Source organism: Nothobranchius furzeri, chromosome 19 (assembly GCF_043380555.1).
Source record: "Nothobranchius furzeri strain GRZ-AD chromosome 19, NfurGRZ-RIMD1, whole genome shotgun sequence".
Classification (NCBI taxonomy): domain Eukaryota; kingdom Metazoa; phylum Chordata; class Actinopteri; order Cyprinodontiformes; family Nothobranchiidae; genus Nothobranchius; species Nothobranchius furzeri.
In genome coordinates this window covers 10,789,087-10,810,221 of record NC_091759.1, presented here as the reverse complement: position 1 = coordinate 10,810,221, position 21,135 = coordinate 10,789,087, and the positions used below count along the sequence as shown (strand labels likewise).

The window sequence follows — 21,135 nt, the reverse complement described above, 5'->3', positions numbered from 1 at the left end:
TCGATCTGACACTTGCATACACCGACACAATGGGGCATACGTTTCCTCTCATGTCACTTCTTTCGTGTCAGAAAAGTGGAGTTCCAGTAAAACAAAAATAAATAAAAATAAGTCACATGTTGACCTTTAGAGATGATATAATAGAGATGAAGAACAAGGTATCACTAAAAGCGGGGACTCAGTGGCAGGGTCTCAAAGCTTCAAGGAATAAAGGCGGTGTTTCTTTTGAGAATGTGGCTCCCAGGTTAATGTTTCTTTTGTGGCCATCTGCTTTTTCCAGTAAAGCGTGATGTCAGTATGACAAACAAACAGTCACACTTTTAGCTTTTTAGTTTAGTTTAGTTTATTTCAAACAAAGAAAACATACATAATTTTTTTTAAATACCACAAACAGAAAAAATACATATCATCATCCCTTCTTCTCTGTTTGAAAAGGAGTAGGCTGAAGTGGAAACTTATATGTCCCTACCCCTTTATACAAGTAATTTTTACTTGTTTACTAAATCTAACACAAAACCTACATTAAAACAAACAAAATGGTACAAGTCACCAAAAAAAAAAAACCCACCAAACCATATGGAAAAAAAAAACAAAAAAAAAAAAAAAAGAAAAGAAAGCACATCTTTTTACAATTGATACAATTTACTTTTCCTTAGAATAAAGGACACCCACATAAATCATCGATTTTCCACTATATACTTGTTCAGAATATGTTTTTTATAATTCATTTTAAACACATTTATATTTGTACTTACTTTGATTTCTTCTTCTAAATTGTTCCATTATTGAACCCCTATTATTGTGATACACATCTGTTTTAATCACACTCACACAAAAAAAAAAATTAAAAAATTAAAAACTTAATGGTTTTGGCTGATTTCAACAGAATGACATGCATTTTTGACATCCACTTATGGGAAATTTATTTTGACTCCTCTCCAACACTCTGACCAAAAATGTCAATGTTAATGACTCTGTGGGTGGAAAATATACCAAGTCTGTGTCAAAGTGTTCTAGTAATTTAAGGACTCCTGTCATGATGGAAAACCGCCAGTAGTCAAACGCCAGTTTGGTCTATCCTGTGATGCTTTTCAGAGGCCAAATTCTCACTGATGTAGTGGCAGGTAACCAGTAATCAGGAAGTAGACGTTTACAGTTGCTGGGTGACGGTGTGAATGAAGAGGATAAATGGATATGTTCTGTTCAGTCCCCCAAAGAGATGTCAGAGTTACATTTAAAGGTTGATTACAACGGATTATATGATTATTTCCCGCGGCGAGCATCACAAGCAGCTTTAAAACTTTGCATCCAGGGATTAAGTATGGGGAAACACGTACTGGTATTTCTGCCAAAATGTTCACAAAATGTTAATTCTACTGAATTTTGAATATGCCTTGAATAACATATTAATAAATGCTGTAAAATATGAAAATGTGTCATTTTAAAATGGCAGTCATACACACAGGATTGTCTGGAAAACTCTATTTGGATTTGCAGTTTCAGTTGCCTGAGATACTCTAAAGGACCCCACTTCCAAAGCTGATTGCTGACACATTTCAGATCTTTGGTCTTTCGGTCATTTTTTTCTTTTTGCATCTTTGAATTGTCGTGATTTTATGCAGATGCTACCAGCATAAATAGTGAGATATTGCTGTAACATTGAATGTGGTGTAAATCATTACTATAAAACAGCATTTGCATGAACTAGTTGGTTTTAGCCATTCATTGTGGGATATAAACTCTATTATTTCTTCTACAGAGAGAGGCCATTCACAATGTAGTTTCGAGCAAAAAGGAGGGTAATTATTCATAAATGTTAAAGTTGCAATGGCAAAAACACAAACTAGCTTTTGAACCTTAACTCAACCCTCTCATCGACTATCATCCCTGGCCATGATATGGAAATGTGCAATGCTGCAGTAAAAGAGAGAGTGCTAATTACCAACTGCAATTTTCTAGGTCCAGTTTTCTATTAATTCACATGGTGTTTTTCTTTTTGGGTCTCTGGTAGTTTGTCCTAAATTTGAAGGGGTAGCAGCCGGCTGTTTCTCCTTCTCTGATATTGAGCAGATAACCTCTCACACCAGTGATGTTCTGTTGCTAAATGCACACTGCGTAATGAGTGTAGGATCCAGGTAAATATGGAAGTGCAGTGGTTCAATGAGACTGATGATCCAATAGCTGCTTTGGACCGAGCCGTGTTATTGACTGTAGGTATTACCCCGGCTTTCCACAGGAGCCGTCAGCAGCACGTTACTGCAGCAGCACGTCATAGCTGCTGATAGGAACTGCTGTGGTCAACAGAACCTTTTCCACTGGAGTCGTCAGCAGCGCGAGTCGGCCGCGTCTCAGGAGCAGCATGTCGCGGCCTTTACGCGCCGGTTCTATTTTCTACGCGCGACGCCTCTGAAACGGGTCAAGTTCGACATTTTTGGGGAAGGAAAGACAGGAAATCGGACGCGGAAACGGAGAGAAGCTCCCGAGATTTTCAGAATAAAGAAACGTACTGCCTTCCGGTTGCTTTACTTTTAAAAAAAAGTTACTAACTGTGCGGCCCCGTGAGAAGTTATCACCTAGCTAGCGGTCTCCTTTGTTTTTCAGGTCCGTATTGACGATTATAAAACGGACAGAACATAAAACACAAACCATGTTGTAATTTTCTCCAGCTTGTTGTTGTGTTTACTGACGAAGTCACTCGTGTGACTTCGTGCTCGGTCGGTGACAGCTGCTCCCCTGCTGCTTCGCGTCTCGTGGGAAGGGCCAAGCAGCAGCTAGACGTGCTGCTGCAGTAACGTGCTGCTGACGGCTCCCGTGGAAACCCGGGGTTAGGCAAATGTGCTACAGTAGCTTTAAAAGCTTTAAAGCCAGGCTTTGTTCAAATGGCAATAATTCAAGAGTGTTGCATTCCCCTCTTATTTCCCAGCAAAGTTTGATTGCACATGATTGACAGTGTTAATAATCAAATAAATACAATAAAAATGGAATCTGAAAAGATCACTTCTACAATGAAACACCTCTTGACTGCTGCAACTCTGTAAATAATCTGCTGGAGCTTTTCATCTTTTGTTTGGAATGGATCAAATGTTTTTGTTCTGGTATTGCAGAGAGTGATGCCCAAGTGTTATTTTTATCTTGTTTGTGGATACAAACTGCAAAAATGGATACCAATCAGCACTCCCCATGAACAACAATCAGACTAAATGTTTCAATAATTATTATGTTACATGCGGCTTTATGGTCATGTAGAGAAACGACCCAGATTGTGTCAGAGATGGCACGAGTAATTACAGGAGCTTCGCGTTTATGTTGCAGGCCTCCGACCGAACTGCTGCACCAACTTACAGATCAATAGGTGTCTCTGCCAGTTAGCGTTCAGAGATACAGGAGTCTCTATTATCACAGCAGTTAGAAAGCTGTTGATATAGGATCTAAATTTATAGTATCTGAAGACAAATCTATTCCCATGAAATCTGAAAGCACCAACAAGGCCATTTATTACAATATAAATAAAATTAACTAATTAGAAAACTTCACAGATGATGCTTGCAATATGTCATTTTCATTGTGCAAAAACACACAAGAACAGAAAACAAGTCAAGCCAATATAATTTCAACTCATTTTCAAAAACTTGGAGTTTCCTCCCATTATTACTCAGCATAGATAGTTTGATCTCCACAAAATTATTTTCTTTTTCCATATGTAAGTATAATAAAAGTGTTGGCGGGAAGGAATATCCGTAACTAACTTTATTTTATTCACCAGCTGTTGTTGCATCCACCATCTTTCTTTGAGTCTTATATAGTTTAAGATCAATGGGCGGCAATTAAATGACAACATCTTCCAGCTGCTCATTCTGGCAGGAATAAAATCAGGTCATAAATATTAGAGTTAAAAATGTTAATCATTCAGCAGCATGAATGTCCTTCAGCTGCTGCAGCAAGAAAAAAAAACATGAATTATTTGAATTTCTTTGGCCGGTGCTATCTGTTAATCTGAAGGAATTTTTACCTCATGTTCATCACTGGATTTCTCCGAACCACAGATGAGACGCAATGTAAAGTGTAATTTGTCACCGCTGCACAGCAGATAGAGTTATCCCTTTGAAATAAACCCATTCTCAGTTTGGGATGCAATTTGTTTTTGAGTTACGAGCTCAGTTTTATTTTTTAAAGCTTTTGATCTGATTTGATGGTTAAACTTAAACCAAACATTTTATATTTATTGTTGAAATGATCACTGAACTGATGTAAAAAGTGTCTTTTGTTAAGTATATACATGAGTTAAAGTCATAACCACCCAAAAATAAAAAATAAAACCTAGCCTTTTTGTCAGTCTGGGTCTGAAGTGAGCAGGCAGAAGTAGGAGTTCAGATGTGGTGTGGTGTTTTCACCCAAACGCGGAGTGACTGGCGCTGGGTTTGGACAGACATGCAGTTAATGTAGAAACCGCGGTGCATGGCTCGAAAGGAAACAAGAGCGCACCGCGGTTCCAGAATAATGAAGAGAAATTTACAGGAAGTCGACAGGTCTGGAAAGCTGACTTGATTGTCTGGAAATCTCTGGACAAAGCTCTGATGAAACAATGGCCTTGTTCGAGATGAGCAGCTCCTCGCCTGGAAAACAGACAAGAGCAAACAGACGCAGCAGGGGGAGTGGCTGAAAGCCAATGTTCAAGTCCCTACATGTGTAGCTCATGGGTGATGTTGGATGAAGATATCGCATTAGCATTCATACTTGTTTATTTTTTTACTTTGATTCTGGTGCCTGTTAGCGACTGAAACACATCGTCACATGCTTGTGGATATCATATAATGTAGACATGTGCACACGAAGATATCACAGTAATGTCTGTGAACGTTCTCAGTCATCCAGGTCATTGTAGTCTAATGAGCTTTGAAAGAAAAGCGTCTGGACTTCTTTGAGTTGCTTGAAGACATTTCACCTCTCACCTAGAAGATCATCGGTGGTCTTTTGTTCCCTCTTCGGGGGGAAACTCCCAATGGATTTAAATCTGGGACTCTCCACCATTTGACCTTAGAACTGAAGAAGCCTCTCGGATGAGAGGTGAAACGTCTTCAAGCAACTCAAAGAAGTCCAGACGCTTTTCTTTCAAAGCTCATTAGAATATCACAGTAATAATAAGTAAAGGTTATCAGCCGTAGAGTTTTAGTGTGCTTATAGGAAACGTGACAAAAGAAAACAAATCACATTCCTCTTTATGGCCTATAAAGTTGTCATCATCAACGTAACATGATTTACAGAATACATATGAACAACTAACATTTTACATTCTACAACCAGATGTTTGGATCAAAATGGGAACCAATCAGATCTTAGATCAGGTGAGAGGCAGGCGTTTTCCGTCATGCCCTTGGCTTTGCTGCCAGTGGAGACCAACTGCAGCACCTTGCTCCAAAATCTGCGGCCACTTGATCTCACAAGGTTATCGTTGCCTATTTTGGCATACTGTCAGAGCAAGTCGGACACAAATCTAACCGGCATGCACTGCGCTCTGATCATCGATGATCTAATCTGCGCAAAACTGGCTCACTTTGAACATGGCCAATGACTGAACCCCGAGCAGAAGCAGAGCACTTCCTGATATACTGTAGTCCCGGGCTGATGACATGGGCAGGAAGTCAGGTATGATGCATGAGAGAAATGACGAGTGGGATGGAAGCTGGTTACTGGTGTTCTGGGGCAGGTTTGGTTCTGAGGTGGAGGCATTTTGGGGTGATTAGGCATGAATGAAAATGAATGAGTGAAAATGAAATGAATGAATGAAATGAATGAAAAGCTTTATTTGTCCCAGGGAAGGGAAATTAGAGTTTCAGTACACACAATTCAGAGATCAGACATACTGGGCAAGACACATGACAAGAATTGGTGACTGTGGTCATTCGCAACCGAGTCGCGCTACCTTAATAGAGAGAGAAAAGGATAACATGAGGAATGGATTCGGGAGGAGGGGAAAAAAAGGCACTTCACAGCTACTCTCACCCCCAGGAGGGTAGCTTTGCTCTGTGAAAAAACACCTCAACAGATAAGCAACAGATAGCACAACACAACATCACAATAGGAAGGCGGGGGGGCTGGGATCCTGTTTCCCCCAGCGAGAGCAGCCATGTACGGCGCTCAACCACTGTAGATCGCAGGTGGGAGGGAGATCTTGGGAGGAACGCAGAGCACATTGACCCTGCAGGTTGATGACCTCGCTAGGCAGAAGTCCACAATCTGAAGGCAGGGGGGAGGTCGGGTTTTCACAGCATCTGTCTGCATTCCTTCCCTCGTGGGGGTTGTTGTTGTTGGCATCTCAAAGCTGCCTTGGCGTCAGATTTGGATAACAAGACTTTGTTTGGGTCAGGCTGAGATAATTTTCCTCTCTGCCTTCAGTCTTTTAACTGGTCATTCCAGTCCTTCAGTGAAGCCAATTTAGGTTTTAAACATCTCCACACCGTCCGGTGACCCTCTCCGAGATGACATCCATTTTGCGCACTAACACCGGTAACGCAACTAGGACATTGTCCAGCTTACGATTCACCTTGAGTAACGTCCCAGTCTGTGAGGTCTCCATTTGGGCGGTGCTTTCCGTCGGTGCGGGTCGCCCTCCAATCGCTCCCGTTTTCCCAAATTTCCAGAAAACCAGATATCCTCCCACCCCAATCGGAAGAAATCCAGTAATCATGAGGCCAAATATCCACATATCTTCGACGTCCTCAATGGACAGCTGAGAGAGACATGCGATCCTCCACACCTTCCAGGAATTGAGCGCATATCCCGCTGCGTGTGTCCCTTGCGGGCAAGTGGGAGCCCCCTCCTCCATTCTCATCGTATAAAAAATCTTATCAATCGCGTTGAATGACCAATTAATTAAATCCATTTCTAAAAAATAGGGATTTCCAGAAGAAATGCAGAGAAGCGCTCTGTAGGCAGACAGGACAAAGAGCCTTGGGAAAAAAGATAAGGGAGCAAAAGCAGAAGCATCTGTACTCTGCGAGTGCCAGAAGAAGTGGGGGTCGGGGACACCATTTCCGCTATTGGAAAGACGGGTTAATTTTACCAGACCTACAGTATGTATGCGTCTCCGTTTCATAGGGCCAACCTGAAAGGACCGCCTTCCGGGCCATTTCAGAGACAATGTACCTTCATTACAGAACTCACAAAAGGCCTGGTAGAAGCTCTTGGCTGGACTTGTGGGTAATGTTGCCATAAAACCGGCATTTGGAAAAGTCTGGCAAAGCACAATGGTACGGAAAGAAAATAAGCAATGTTGATGCTGCTTTCAAATCAATTTCTAAAATTTCAACGCTGGAAAATAGTGCAGAAATCCTTCCACTTTGCCATAATTTAAGCTGTTTCACGATCTCCAACAGTGTATCGCAAAAAACAATGCTGCTTCTGGTCATTGAACGTTGCTTTTTACATCACACAACTGCTCTCCCATCTGATCAGTCACATCAATCATTGCTGAGACATCGTAGCAAAGTCTTGAAATGGTGATTTGGTATGGAGACACAATGGCTGAGTGGACTGGCCATTGTATTTTCCCAGTCACCTTTTCCTCTAGTGGAAACACAGCTATATAGTTAGAAAGACAAAGCATCAAGCACATAAAAATACTCTAATCCTTAATAGCAGTTCAGAACAAACCAGTGAAACATGACTGCTCAGATGTCCCATTAGGGACCAAAGGACATGACAACTCCTGCAGTCACAGCAGTTTGACATTCCATACTAATTCAGTCTGAATGCAGAACTCAACAAAATAATAGTGATGAATAAGAAATGACAGGTGGAAAACCAAACATCTTTGATTATTTGCTTGACCATTTGATCCTCAGGGGAGTTACTCTTCCACAATATCACATTTCTTCAAGTAAACAAAATTAGGTGTCAAAAAAGAGTTGGTAAAATCAATATGTCTGTAAAAACATGAAAGCACTCTGAGTAACATGAGTGCAAAGTTGTCTCGCTTGCTTCTGAAAGGACACTGGCCACCAGAGGATTGCACCATGATCCCAACTGCAAGCCAGCAGTGCAATTTGTCGTTTTTTTTTCCTCTTTTTGTCCTGTCTCAGTGAATCTTTTGACCTACTTGTGGCCTCTAGAGTTTAGATTTCCACTCTCATAGCAAACACTGTCAACTACATAAATCTTAGAGGTAGGATGTGACAATTGAACCTGCTAGCTTTTTGTTTGTGTGGAGGTACACTGCCTCCAGGGGTTAAATAAAATCAGTCAGCAGACCCTTTTTTGCTTCGATAAAACGAAGTTTATCCAAGTGTCTAAAGTCAAAGTCCTGAATGTGTCATTTTGACTAGATTGATGTCTTTGTTTCATAAATGCGACATGACACTTCTATTGCACAGAGTGAGAAAAAGGTTTTCTTAACAGGAGAAAGTGAATTTGAGATTTGGAATTACATATTAAATTTAGAGCGATGGTAAACCGATGTTTCAGGAAACAAAAATAAGAAAGAATAAATAAATGGGATTGGAAAAGGGCAATAAAATCAAGGATGTATAGAATTATGAAAGAAAATTCTCATTTTTTTCTAGGAACATTCATAACATTTGATCCAAGGCAAATTTGGATATTAGCAAACAATTATTTTACCTCTTTATCTTCTTTGGTCTTAAATATGAGAAACATACCAACAAAAACATCTGAATACAGCCTACCATTAAGTTAGGGTGCTATAACAACCAAACAACCTATTTGGGGTAGCAGTAGCTCAGGTGGTAGAGCGGGTTGCCTCATGATCATGGGTTCGATTCCAGCTCCCGCCAGGGGTATCCTGCTGTTGTGTCCTTGGGCAAGACACTTCACCCAACTTGCCTGTGTTAGTGGTGGTCAGAGGGGCCGACGGCACCAAATGGCAGCCTCGCCTCTGTCAGACCTCCCCGGGGCAACTGTGGCTACAAGTAGCTTACCATCACTAGCAGTGTGTGAATGTGAGAGTGTGTGAAAGCGTCTTTGGGTGTCTAGAAAAGCGCTATATAAGTTCAATGCATTATTATTATTATTATTATTATTATTAAACACTAATTGCTAACTGCATATTATCTAACAGTAAGTTGTCCCTGTCAAAGTAAAAGTGTTTTTGAAGAGATGAAATTCCAAATGAAACATTTAGTTTCATAGCCTCAATTACACTCATAACCAGCAAATACATTTTCCCCCAAATCTCTTATTAGCAAACCCTCCAATTTTATACCCCCCCCCCCCCAAAATGAATAAATAAATCACAGAAACAGCAGTAGCTTTCAGTTTTATCACTTTAAGTTTTCAAATAGCTTTTTCTTTTTTAATCTCTTTCACCTCTCCTTTAAATATGCAATATGTAAGAATGAAGAATGACAGTCCATTTTTCTAAGCAAGAAGTTACTTTCTCACTACCAATCTCTGAGTTTCATGGCTGTTTCCAGTTACAGAGCAGCACCAGAAGATGACAAGCGAAGACGAGTTATACACAGTAAGGTGATAAGTAGATAAATAAATAGTCATATCTGATATTAGCACTCTTGGTTGTTTTACGGTAGGGACCACTTACTACGCTTATTATGGTAATAATAATAAGTCCTTGGCATTAGAGGAAATGTGGTTGTTTGCCGTCTTGCTGTTAGCTTGTTGTTATACAGCTCATTAAAGGACACAAAATGCCACAAATGACTCATTATTCACTTCACACACACATTTCACAGTTATATCAAGTTTATGGTAATTGAAAAATTTGCTTGAGAGATTTTTAACTGACTGTTTGTAGCATCGTAGCTCACTGTTAACCTCTAGCTTGCTTCATTCCAGTATAGAGGAAAATATAGGTACAAGCAAAAAAAAAAAAACACCTTCTGAGTCGCTCCTATTTACTGAATTCAGTTCTCTAATTTGGAGTTTTGTGCCAGCTGATGCTAAATTAGAAATTCCAGCACCGCTGCTTTAGCTTGGCACAGACTTTGCAACCTCCCTGACTATAAACAATAACTGCATCCCTCTTTTGTTTGTGTGAATGGAAAAAATCTGACAACCCCCCAACCAGCTGAGAATGAAATATGTTTCAATGGCATTAGACTGTTTTGTGATAATTACACTGTACAGTGCTTACACATTGCTCCTTTAAAGAACCAGCCTTTTCCCATAAAACTGTTGAGAATAAGATTGAGCTCTTCATCCATCTCACTTGGTTAAATTATTGTTTTTATCTCCATTTGACTTTGAATTTTAGATCCATAGGGTTAATATCCACCACTGATTCAAGATGGCCACCACAAGAATTCATTGTCAGTGATTAAAAAATGGTTGTAACTCAGTTTATTTTACAGATACTAGGCTATAATTTTCTGTTGTAGCTCAGGGTCACCGCACACATTGATTTTTGCTCAGATACTTGGCCCTAACCATTGGAGTCAATCCTGTTTGTCTGTTAGCAAAGTCTCTCATGAACCACTGGATGGATTGTTTTTTTTTTTTTGTGTGTGGTATGTCCTTGCTGTGTCTGGTTTCTAATGCAATTTTTAGTTATTTTAAAACACACAAAGTTTTTTTTTTTTACCTTGCTAACAGTTTCGTTTGCCGACTGCAAAACTTCCTCAGAGCTGACGCTGATGGTGGCGTCACTTCCTGCTCCGTTTATCCGCGGGCAGCAGAGGACGTCGTCGCCCTCTGCTGCCCGCTCTCCCCTCACCGATGATGCAGTCTCATGTGCGATCCAATGTGTAAATCCCATTGTCCCTGTTCATGGTCCCGCATCCATGTCTCCTTATCTCTATAGCTTCCTTTATTCATCTTTTGTATTTCTGTTGTTCAGTGTTTATGATCCTTGTGTTGTCCGAGTCCATTATATGGTTTTCTCTTGTGCAGTGATCTGTTACGGCTGACTTCTTCATTGTACTTTCTGCTTCTTGTTTTCAATTCAAAGATACTTTATTAATCCCAGAGAGAAATTAGAGTTTCAGTACAAACAATTCTGTGATCAGACTGGTCATTCGCAACCCGAGTCGCGCTACCGTAATAGATCAAGAGGGTTTATATGAGGATAGAATCAGGGGGAGGGAAAAAAGGCACTTCAGAGTTAGCCTCAACAGGGAGGGCAGCTTTGCTATGCAAAAAAAAAAAAAAAAAAAAAACACCTCAGACAGATGTGCACACAGACTTCAGAAATTACACAACATAAGTGTCCACTAGGTGGGGCTGTAGGGTTGCGACTCTCCTCACTTCAGTGCATGCAACCAAATGGGGCAGCGCGCAACACCTCCGTTTGGACAGGGGAGGGAGTTAATGGGTTAGAGAGCACAGTGACTCCTAGATACGGTTCCACGGCCTTCACAGGTCACAGTCCCGCCCAGGCTGGGATAGGGAGAAAGAGTTTCCATAGTGACAACAACATTCCACATTTCTTCTGAAGGGGGAGTTATCATTTCAGCCTCACAGGCTCCAAGGGCACCAGATTCAGATAAAAAAAATTGTTTTGGGGACAGACAGAGATAATTTCCTCTCTGCCTTAGTGTTCTGTTGGTCTTCAACCCCTCTAGATCCAATGATGGCGTAATTAATCAATCCCAATACGTGCAGATCGGTCCACTCGCTCCTTGATGGTATCCACCTTTTGTGCCAGAGCTCGAATCTCAGCCAAAGTTCCAAGCTTACAACTCATCTCGACAATCATACAAGTTTGTGCGTTCACAGTACGATGCATTCCATCCCTGAGCTCCGGGATTGAGCAAAAATTCCTCGAAAGCTCGTTAATTTTCCAGTAAGTCAGGTAACCGCTCAAGCCAAACAGCAGGAATCCCTACACCAAACCGACGAATATCCAAACATCTTCAGAATCCTCTACAGACAATTGAGAGAGGCATATCAGGTTCCACTGTTTCTAGGAGTCCATGATATGCCCAGCTGGCTCTGTCCCAGAGGGGCATCCGGGAGCCCCTTCTCCCGGTCTCGTTGAGAGACCAACTGACCAGATCCATTTTTAATCATTTCTAGTTGCCAGAAAAAATGCAGAAAGCACCGTACACACAAAGACAGAACAAAGAGCCTTGGGATGAGGAGGGAGGGAGAGGAGAAAATAGCGTCTGTACTCTCCAAGAGCCGGAAGAAGAATATCTGCATATCTGGGAAAAAAAATTGCTGCTCTTGTGTGTCTTTGACTTGTTTCTCTCTTGCACTCCTTTCTAAAAGACTAGTACACCCAAAAGACAAAATGCCAGCAGGACATAAATGTGGAGTTGTTTAGGAAATCCCATGCAAGCTCTGCAATAAAACGTACATGGGAGAAACCGGACGCCAACTCAACACACGAACAATAGGTAAAAAAAAACCTTTTCTGTGTTTTAACAAAGAAAGGAAAAACAAATGAACTTAAAATGGAACTGGGTGGATTATATTGAAACCCCTAGCAAATCCTCATTAGATGAACATCTAAAACTGGTTAACTTTTGGAGTCAATCCTATTCAAGACAGAAACCAAAGCTATTAAACTTTAACTTAGCAAACCCTGAAATGGTTGTAAATCTGCCAATTTTTGTTTATTTATCATGAAGATGCTTTTATTAAGTGACTTACAAGTCACCTAGCATGCATGAATCGAGCCTGTGTGAAGGAAAAAACCCACGTATGCATGGGTTGCGGTCGCGATTTGTACCTAAGCATGAGCCAAGATTCCACATGGTAGTACGTATGAGTCATTTACAAAAATAAGAGAATATTGCATAAAATTATTCATAACTATCCCAAACTTTGACCAAAGTGGATCTAACTATGAAAAAAATAGGGAATTCTGGGTAACCAACATATCCTGACTTTGTTCTCTTTTCTGCTTTATTCTACTTAATGGGGGGTTATGGATTAGCATTTTTGCTGTGTGGAGGTCCCTGATTATAATCTCAGCTGCAGCATTTCTGTGCTGTGATTGCATGTTCCCCTCTGCATATATGTAGGTTAAATATTCCTGTACTATATTGTAAATTAATTGTTTTGAGTGTGTAGTTCTTCTTATGTGTCTGTATTTTGGCCCTGTTGTGCACTAAGAACCCTTTCTTATAATTGCTGGGGTAGGCTCCACCCCTATTTGACCCTAAATAGCATTGACTGATTACAGAAAATTGATGAATGAGGTTTATTTTATGCAATTATATGCAATTTATGCAAGTATAATACCCTTACTGAGAAACTGTCTCTTACAAATGCTTATCTGGGAAAACCAAAGTCTCTGTACAGTATTTATTATGAAAAGTAATGATTCATTTAGCTTTTTATTCATGCTTTTTTCTTCCTTTTGATACTCACTTGGTAATGAGCAGTGAGCTAATGTGATAAAATTCTCACATCACACAGCGGGAAAAAAAGCTAGACAAGAATGACTTCACTTTCAAAGGTCAGAGTTCAAGTGTTTGACCTTTTCTAATTACTTGTCTTTATCCCTGTCTGTGGTGCTAATTGGTTTCTGTGACTGCATTTGTATTATGACAACAACAGCTTGCAAGGTCACATGGAGTTGACTTTATGAAAAATGCAAAAAAAAAAAAAAATAAATAAAGCCTCCATTGTCTAAAACAATAGAATGTGAAGATTGTGTTTAAGGTTGTGTACTGTGTGTATAAGTGGTCAAACCCACCCCAAGAGTTGGATATTGTGTAAACAGAGATAGTGACACTAGACACTGGCAGCTCTCAAAGCAGACTTTATATCTGCTGCTTCATCTTCATCCTTCCACTTATCCTCCTGCTTTTAGTTTTGGGAAGAAGTTGAGCTGTTTTCTTTTCACTCTCTGCTGATTTTGGTTCCAGCAAATATCAACTGAAACATCTGAAAGAGTTAAATGGTACTGAAATATGATGTCTTTGGTTCCAAATTCATTCACATGAATTGCTGCAATGATGACATGTTTTATGTTACTTTTTAAACTTGTTTTGATTCATAAGGATTCAGGCACATAATGAAAAATTCTGTGATAACCTCATTTACATTGGTTTCACATTCTATGCTTCCTCTTTTCCAGTGTTGGTCCTCAAAATCTCAGAATTTCTTAGAAGTCTGGGATTAATCTCAGACTTCTGTTTTTTTTTCAGTCAAAATCCTAAGATTAAAGTCAGAATTATTTTTCTTTTCTTTTTCTTGGTTTTCAAAATCTCCGAATCTCTCAGAATAATTTATGAGATTATAATCCATGAGATTGATCTATGAGATTAAACTGAGTATTTAATCTAAGATCTAACTTCAAATTTCTGACAGTTTTTCCCAAAATTCAGAATTCTTACTTTTTGACAGTCAGAATTCTGAGAATAAAGTCAGAATTGTTTTTCTTTTCTTTTCAGTGGCTCTAATCCTCTTCTGTACAAACACACTTGATTTAGTGGTAGAATTTCTCCAGATTGTCCTCAAGTTCTGCAGAAGCCTGAAATTCAAATCAGACCAGCTGAAGCAGTGAAACACCGAAGGATGATGGCTCACAAGAATAAAGATTGAACAGAGCTCACCTACATAAGATGTTAGATTATGGCGGGGTTGCAGGGACTTAAAATAACATTCTTCAGCGTGACTGCAGATGCTACTATGTTCTTCGTGCATGTCAAATAGTGTTGTTTACCAAATGCCCAGTTGTTTCCTTGACAAAATCTTCCTAAATATAATGTTCATTTGTAAGGGAGGCTTCTTGATCTCCACCATCAGTTTCAGTCTTTTTGTGGGGTACATTATTGACACATGAACTAGAATGATTAGTTTTTGCAGCCACATGTTCAGAGCTTGGCGCAATCCTATTGGTTGCAGCAAGAGGACATGAGTAGCAGCCTTATCCACAAGAGCATTTGCAAAATGCACCAGGAACGTTGCAGTGCAGCTGCAGTCTAGGCCTGAGGCCATTGTTACCAGTCATGCTTCAAATTCTCAGCACCTAGGTCTTGTTGGGGCACGTGGGTTCCTCTTCACCATGCTCCACCCATGACCAAGACAAGCTGTTGCCACAATAATGAATCACCACAACCTTGTTACAGAACTTTAGTTAATGATTTAAATGTTTCTTATCTCCATCAAGCTCCATGTTTAATGAGTCTAAAGACATTGCCTGAAACTTTCACATTTTGTCTGATGGGCATCAACATCCTGTTTAAATTGGGCCTTGTGCTTTGTGACTGGTTTGTTAGTTTTCATCCATGGACCCAAATTCTGCCCATTGGTCACGAAATGAGAAGCAGGATAGCTGGTGCTAAGTGGGACTTGGCTACACTGACCAGCCAGCCCTATGCTTCCTAATGGGAAGTACTGGGACTGGGACTCTTCTAATCAAACAACCCCACCCCCTGAGAATTCTACCCGAGCCAATCAGCGCTGAGCAGTGTACAGTACGTCACACACCACAGAGTTCGCTGTCGCTCTTTCCTCTGTTCTAAATGACTTGAACATGTCTTCAAAACCACAACAAGAAAAAGTGCTAAAAGCCTTTCTTCTAAAAAAAAAAAAGATGTTTGCGCCATCGCCAAATGCCATTTTTGACTACAACTAAAAAAAAACATAGCGATGCGAGGTACTGTCGGCATTCCCGCCTTTTTTCTGATTGGTTATTTTTGAGCTGGCTAGTCCCGCCCCTTATGTGCCTCACTGCCTGTGAGTAACCAGGCTAGGGGTGTTTCTCAATTTCATGGTGCCTGGCTTTGCGAGGCGATGTCTTGCAAGGCCAGGCGCCTTGCTTATGAGGACACTGTCCTTCCTAGGTCAAAGAAAACGGTTAAATGAAACAGACTTGCATCATAAATGATAAATGATAAATGACCCACACTTTTGTATAGCGCCTCTCAGAGTAAGGACTCCAAAGCACTTTACACTACAGTGTATCATTCACCCATTCACACACACATTCACACACTGATGGTGATGAGCTACGATGTAGCCACAGCTGCCCTGGGGCGCACTGACAGAGGCGAGGCTGCCTAAAACTTTGGGCAAGGTGGGTTAAGTGTCTTGCCCAATGACACAACAGCAGAATTCTCTGTCCGGAGCCAGGATTGAACCTTCAGCCTTCCGATTACTGGACAACCCGCTCAACCTGTTGAGCTACTGCTGCCCTAATCATGTGACCAAGGCTTCCACGGTGGTCACGTAACGTCACGTGACACAGGAGATAACATTATATTTCATACGTACAAGTTTCGATATAAATATATATCGAGCCTTTTACTTTTTAAATTGTGTATATTTGTTAAATTAAATATTTAAGTGAGTTACTACCCGCTAGCCACTGAAGCTGCAACTACTGTACTAAGCAACCAACCAACCATAGATAACTTCTTTAGATCTAAAAAAACATTTTAAATTAGTTGACTTACTTTTAAACTTGAAATTTGCCCCTGAAATAGCTGCCAGCTTCTGATCCGCCATCCTTTTGAAAATACCGCGGTGTAAACTTTTGACCAAGGCTAGGCTACAAGACACCTCCCGTGTATCCTTGCTCAGCTAGCGAAACGGCTAACAAATGGAGAACACACACCTAGGTAGAATATCAACATGGGAACACGTCTTGGCGGTTCCTGATGACGTATCCCCTAGGCAACCGGGGCGGGGCCAAGACATCAAGGCAAGGTTCCTTGGCATTATCAAACACCCTAAGTCTCTGTGTAGACAGAGGATGAGTCTGGCAGGCCAGGCTTGGCTGGGATTGAATATTGTTAGAAACCACTATGACCTCTCTGCCAAAAAGGTAAATGGTTTTAATATCAAATCCCGCCTCTTATCCATAAAATTAATGTTTCTTCTGCCTCCTTGAGCTGAGTATAACAAAGATAGAAAATGCCTGACTGACTTAGGGTCAATAGAGTGGGGTCCATTAACAGTTGGATGTTGGTTTTGTACTCACACTGATTGTGTTATCTGTTTTTGAAAAGCATTACTGGGAACGTGCCACGACTCACGTGAACCATCTGGCTCTCGTTGTATTACCCTAAACTGTGAAAATCCACAACAATCTTTTTTGAGGAAAGATAAGATAAATTGCCTCCTGCTTTACTCCGAGAGTCGTTAATTATTCAAGAAACACAAATCAAATTCTGAACAAATCCCAGCAGCAGCAGCAGCAGACTTCTGCTTATTATTAAGTTACAGCTGCATATGCACTTTCACTTTTAGTCTTTTTCCCCTCCCTAGAGTCTTTGCTCTGCAGCATTATATTTCAATGCCCATTAAATTCATGAAATAAGAAAGACGACACACATAGTTTATGTTTTAGCTCAAAATCAAGTCAAGTGTGCATGTTTTCATCCTGTCCCTCAGTGTTTTTAAGAGATATTGGTGCAGACACCATTTACCTGCTTGGATTAAAATGCAATCTTCTTCTTCCTAATGAACTACCTGATGACATTTTTTCCTTTGCATTTCCATCTGGTGCATGTGAGCATTCACATCCTTTCCATCTGCCCACTCCTCCAATTCATGCTTTGCCGGTTCAGTGTGCAAAGCAGACAAGACAGCGGGAAGGGTGCAACCAAAATAAACATGGCAGGTGATACTGTACACAGCCAGCGGGCACGTCTTTCTTTACTGTTTATAGAGGGAGGCAGCAGATTTGAAGATGGGTGGGTTTTATATGCTACATCTTCTATGAATGTTTTCATTCAATCTGTGTTTTGTTCAGATCCACGGATGAGTATTTTTGGTTCTGCCTCCCTTACTCCCTTACATTGCTGCTCTTGCTCACTTGCTGCAGGTGTGATTCACGTTCATGACTATTTATACCTGCTAGAGGGCCGTTTGTTTCTACAGTTACCAGTTTGATCACATATTTCTTTACCACTCCAGGTGTTTTCATGAATTATTGAATGGGACACATTTCAGGTGACAAATTGTGTAATTTTGAACACATTTTCAATCCGAATGAAGATGTTGAAAGTGCAAGAGCTGCCAGTATGTTTACTGAGCAGTTGTAGCTCCTACGTTAGCTCAGGAGCCGATAGTTTTGTCACCTGTGGACAATTCTTAGCTGTTTACCGTTTTGTGGACCAGCAGATTACATTCTGTTAATTAGACATTTAATACGTGCTGTGCAAGGAATCCAATACATTTCAGTTGTCTCGTAGTTGGTGGTTTTATTGAAACCCAAAGTGCAGAGTGAAATGTGGAGAAATCCATACTTTAAAGGCTGCATGGTGGCACAGTGGTTAGCACTGTTGCCTCGCAGCACGAAGGTTGCAGGTTCGAAACTCGGCCGCGACCTTTCTGTGTGGAGTTGCGTGTTCTCCCCATGCATCCTCCGGGTACTCCGGTTTCCCCCACAGATCACAACATGCCCTATAGGTTATAAATTGTAAGTTGCTTTGGATAAAAGCGTCTGCTAAATAAATAAACATAAACATAAACATAGACATAATGAAATGATTGACTACAGGAAAACCAACAGGGAGAGAACACAACTAGAGGCACACACTCTGAAGCTGAAGGGAGGAACCTCCCCCAAAAAACAACAAAACATGAAAATTAAATGGCGAAATGAACAGAAAGAGCACAAGTGACTGAGATAATATGGGAAGAACAATAGAAACCTGCATGTGAATCAATAAAACAAGCCTAAGACTAAATGAAAAGGAAACAAAACCATTAAGTGTCATTGGAACTCAGAGTGTGTAGATGTAAACATATTACATGTAGGTAAATTTAAATCAATACTAATTGTTTTTATCACATTCCAGTTTCTCATTGAATGCATAAAATGGTTATTTTACATTATGCTTTCATTAGTGACCCAAAAGGGTTCAAGTGAACACAACTGGACTTTTTGGTTTCTTGAAGACGTTACGCTTTTCATCCGAGGAGCTTTGTCAATTCTGACAGGAATATGGGAGCATCGACCTTTTAGCTGTCTGTTGTTATTTAACGAGCAGAAACTACTCTGGGTACCCCTCCTGTGACCTGGACTGAAACTGCTTAAGAATGAGGAGCAGTTTCAGGCCTAGTCCACACGTAGCCGGGTTTTTTTTTAAAACGAATATCCGCCCCTCCAAAAACTTGCATCCACACCACCTCATTTAAAAAAAAAAAACTCTGTCCACACGTACCCGGATAAATACGTTTTTAAGGACATGCCAGACCTGTAGGCGGCAGTACTTCCCCCGTTCTTAACCTCGTCCTTCGTCTGTGGTCTTCCGCGAGGAGCAGTAATTCCACTTGCAAAAACAAACAAGCAAAAAGCGCTTGGACGATTGATAAAGCGAGCGCAGCTCTGAGGGCATCCATGCTGTCGGCTAGTGTAAACACAGGTCACACACGTGATGTCGGCATTTTTTTGTCGCGGAAAGTGACGTTGCGGACCTTAAAACTCCGGTTTTGTCTGTCCACACGCAGACACCCAAAACGGAGAAAACGCAGATCTTCACTTTGGCCGGAGTTTTTAAAAAGATCTGTTTTCGTGTGAAAAATCTCAGTTTTCATGTAGATGACAGGCCAAAACGTAGAAAAATATCTACGTTTTGGCAGATCCCCGGCTACGTGTGGACAGGGCCTCAGTCTTTGTCACACCTTCCTGCATCTAATCAGCACAACGACTCTCTCTCTCTCTCTCAATAGAAGTTAATGACTCATCAGGAGGTAGAGAGGAGGGGTACCCAGAGTAGTTTCTGCTTGTTAAATAGCAATAGACAGCTACAGTTTATAAGCTTGACGCTCACATTTTCCAGTTAGAATTGAAAAGCTCCTCAGGTGAGAAGGGAAATGTCTTCAAGAAACCAAATATATCCAGTTGTCTTCATTTGAAGCCTTTTGGATCACCATGCCCTGGACAGCTGAGAACCTTCATCAGCTTATTCATTGGTGACATTAGTTGCTTTGTCACAAATATTTTGAAACCAAGTCCTAACTCTTAACCTGCTGGTCACATGGTGGTGGTGTCTAATCCTGTCCTCAAGAGCCACTGTGTTGTTATTTTAATTTTCATTCAAAAAGGAAACATCTAAAACAAGCAGGATTGAGAACTTACCACACCACACCATTTTATTTCTAAAGCATGGATTAGGGTTGGAGTGTGGTTAGGATTAATCTCTAAAGGATCCTTAAAGGATCAGGCCTGGGCATAACTGATATAATACATGAACTCCTTTAGGAAACATTTCCTGAGAATCACTGTTACTAAGTGTAGTGCAGTGATCTCCTTAAGAATATATAATCTTATTTGAAAACTCATAATGTAACATCATTAAAACTCACTTCTTCTCCTTTCCTCCAGCGGCCCTTTTGGACGACCCGTCTGTGTGTGGTCGTGGCGAGCGTCTGGCGCTGGCTCTGGCACGGGAGAACATCAACAATCAGATGGAGGGCTCCGCCCAGGCAAGAGTGGAGGTGGATGTGTACGAGCTCCAGAAGGACTCCCAGTACGACACCACTGACACCAGTAAGACCTGCCGTTTATTTTATAGTCACACAGAGACAGGCACCACCTGAAGCCTTTTCCCTCAATGACAATTTTCAGTCAAGGTTAACTTCTGTGAGCGCTCTGTGTGGCGAGGCTGTTAAAAGTAATGAAGCATCAATCTTTACAAGGCTGGTCATTAGCACAGCAGAAATAAAATACGTCTTCCATTTGATCTGAATAGATATTCATTATGTTTATTCAATAGCAAGCAAATAAATAAATAAATAAAACTATTTAAATAGACAGTAGGTCTGTCCTTGTCCTTATATACAATCAGGTACTATTATTATTATTATTATTATTATTATTATTATTATTATTATTATTATTATTTCTAGTAGTAGTAGTAGTAGTAGTAGTCGTAATATTATTGTTGTTGTTGTTAACATTAGCATTATAAAGAGCTACATCAAAATGTTAACATCGATATTTTAATGATGATCAGGTATACAGTTAGTGAGTTAGTTACCTAGTTAACCAGTTAATTAGTTCCTTATTTACATAACAGTTATTTACACTGAAAAAAGACAGTCTCAAAAAGTTGTTTCTATTTATTTTTCCTATTTCACCTAAATATCCCTGTTAAGTTTTAATTGTTAAACTCAGTTTTGTGTGTTTTGATATTGAAAACTTTAAATTGCTTGTTATTTCAACAAATGATTATATTTTTCTCATTATCGTGCATTCAGTCAACTTAAAAATGCAACTTATAGATTATAAAATGACCCCGCCCACTGTGAAAGCTG

At 40.4% G+C, this 21,135-nt stretch overlaps 1 protein-coding gene across 1 annotated transcript in view; it reads left to right on the top strand.

The window, feature by feature from the left end:
* LOC107394580 (glutamate receptor ionotropic, kainate 5) overlaps positions 1-21,135 on the top strand; it is a 323,717-nt gene that overhangs the window by 202,846 nt on the left and 99,736 nt on the right. Inside the window, exon 5 of the mRNA XM_070547633.1 lies at positions 20,204-20,368. Coding sequence (XP_070403734.1) covers positions 20,204-20,368 — 165 coding nt within the window. The remainder of the gene's footprint in view (positions 1-20,203; positions 20,369-21,135) is intronic.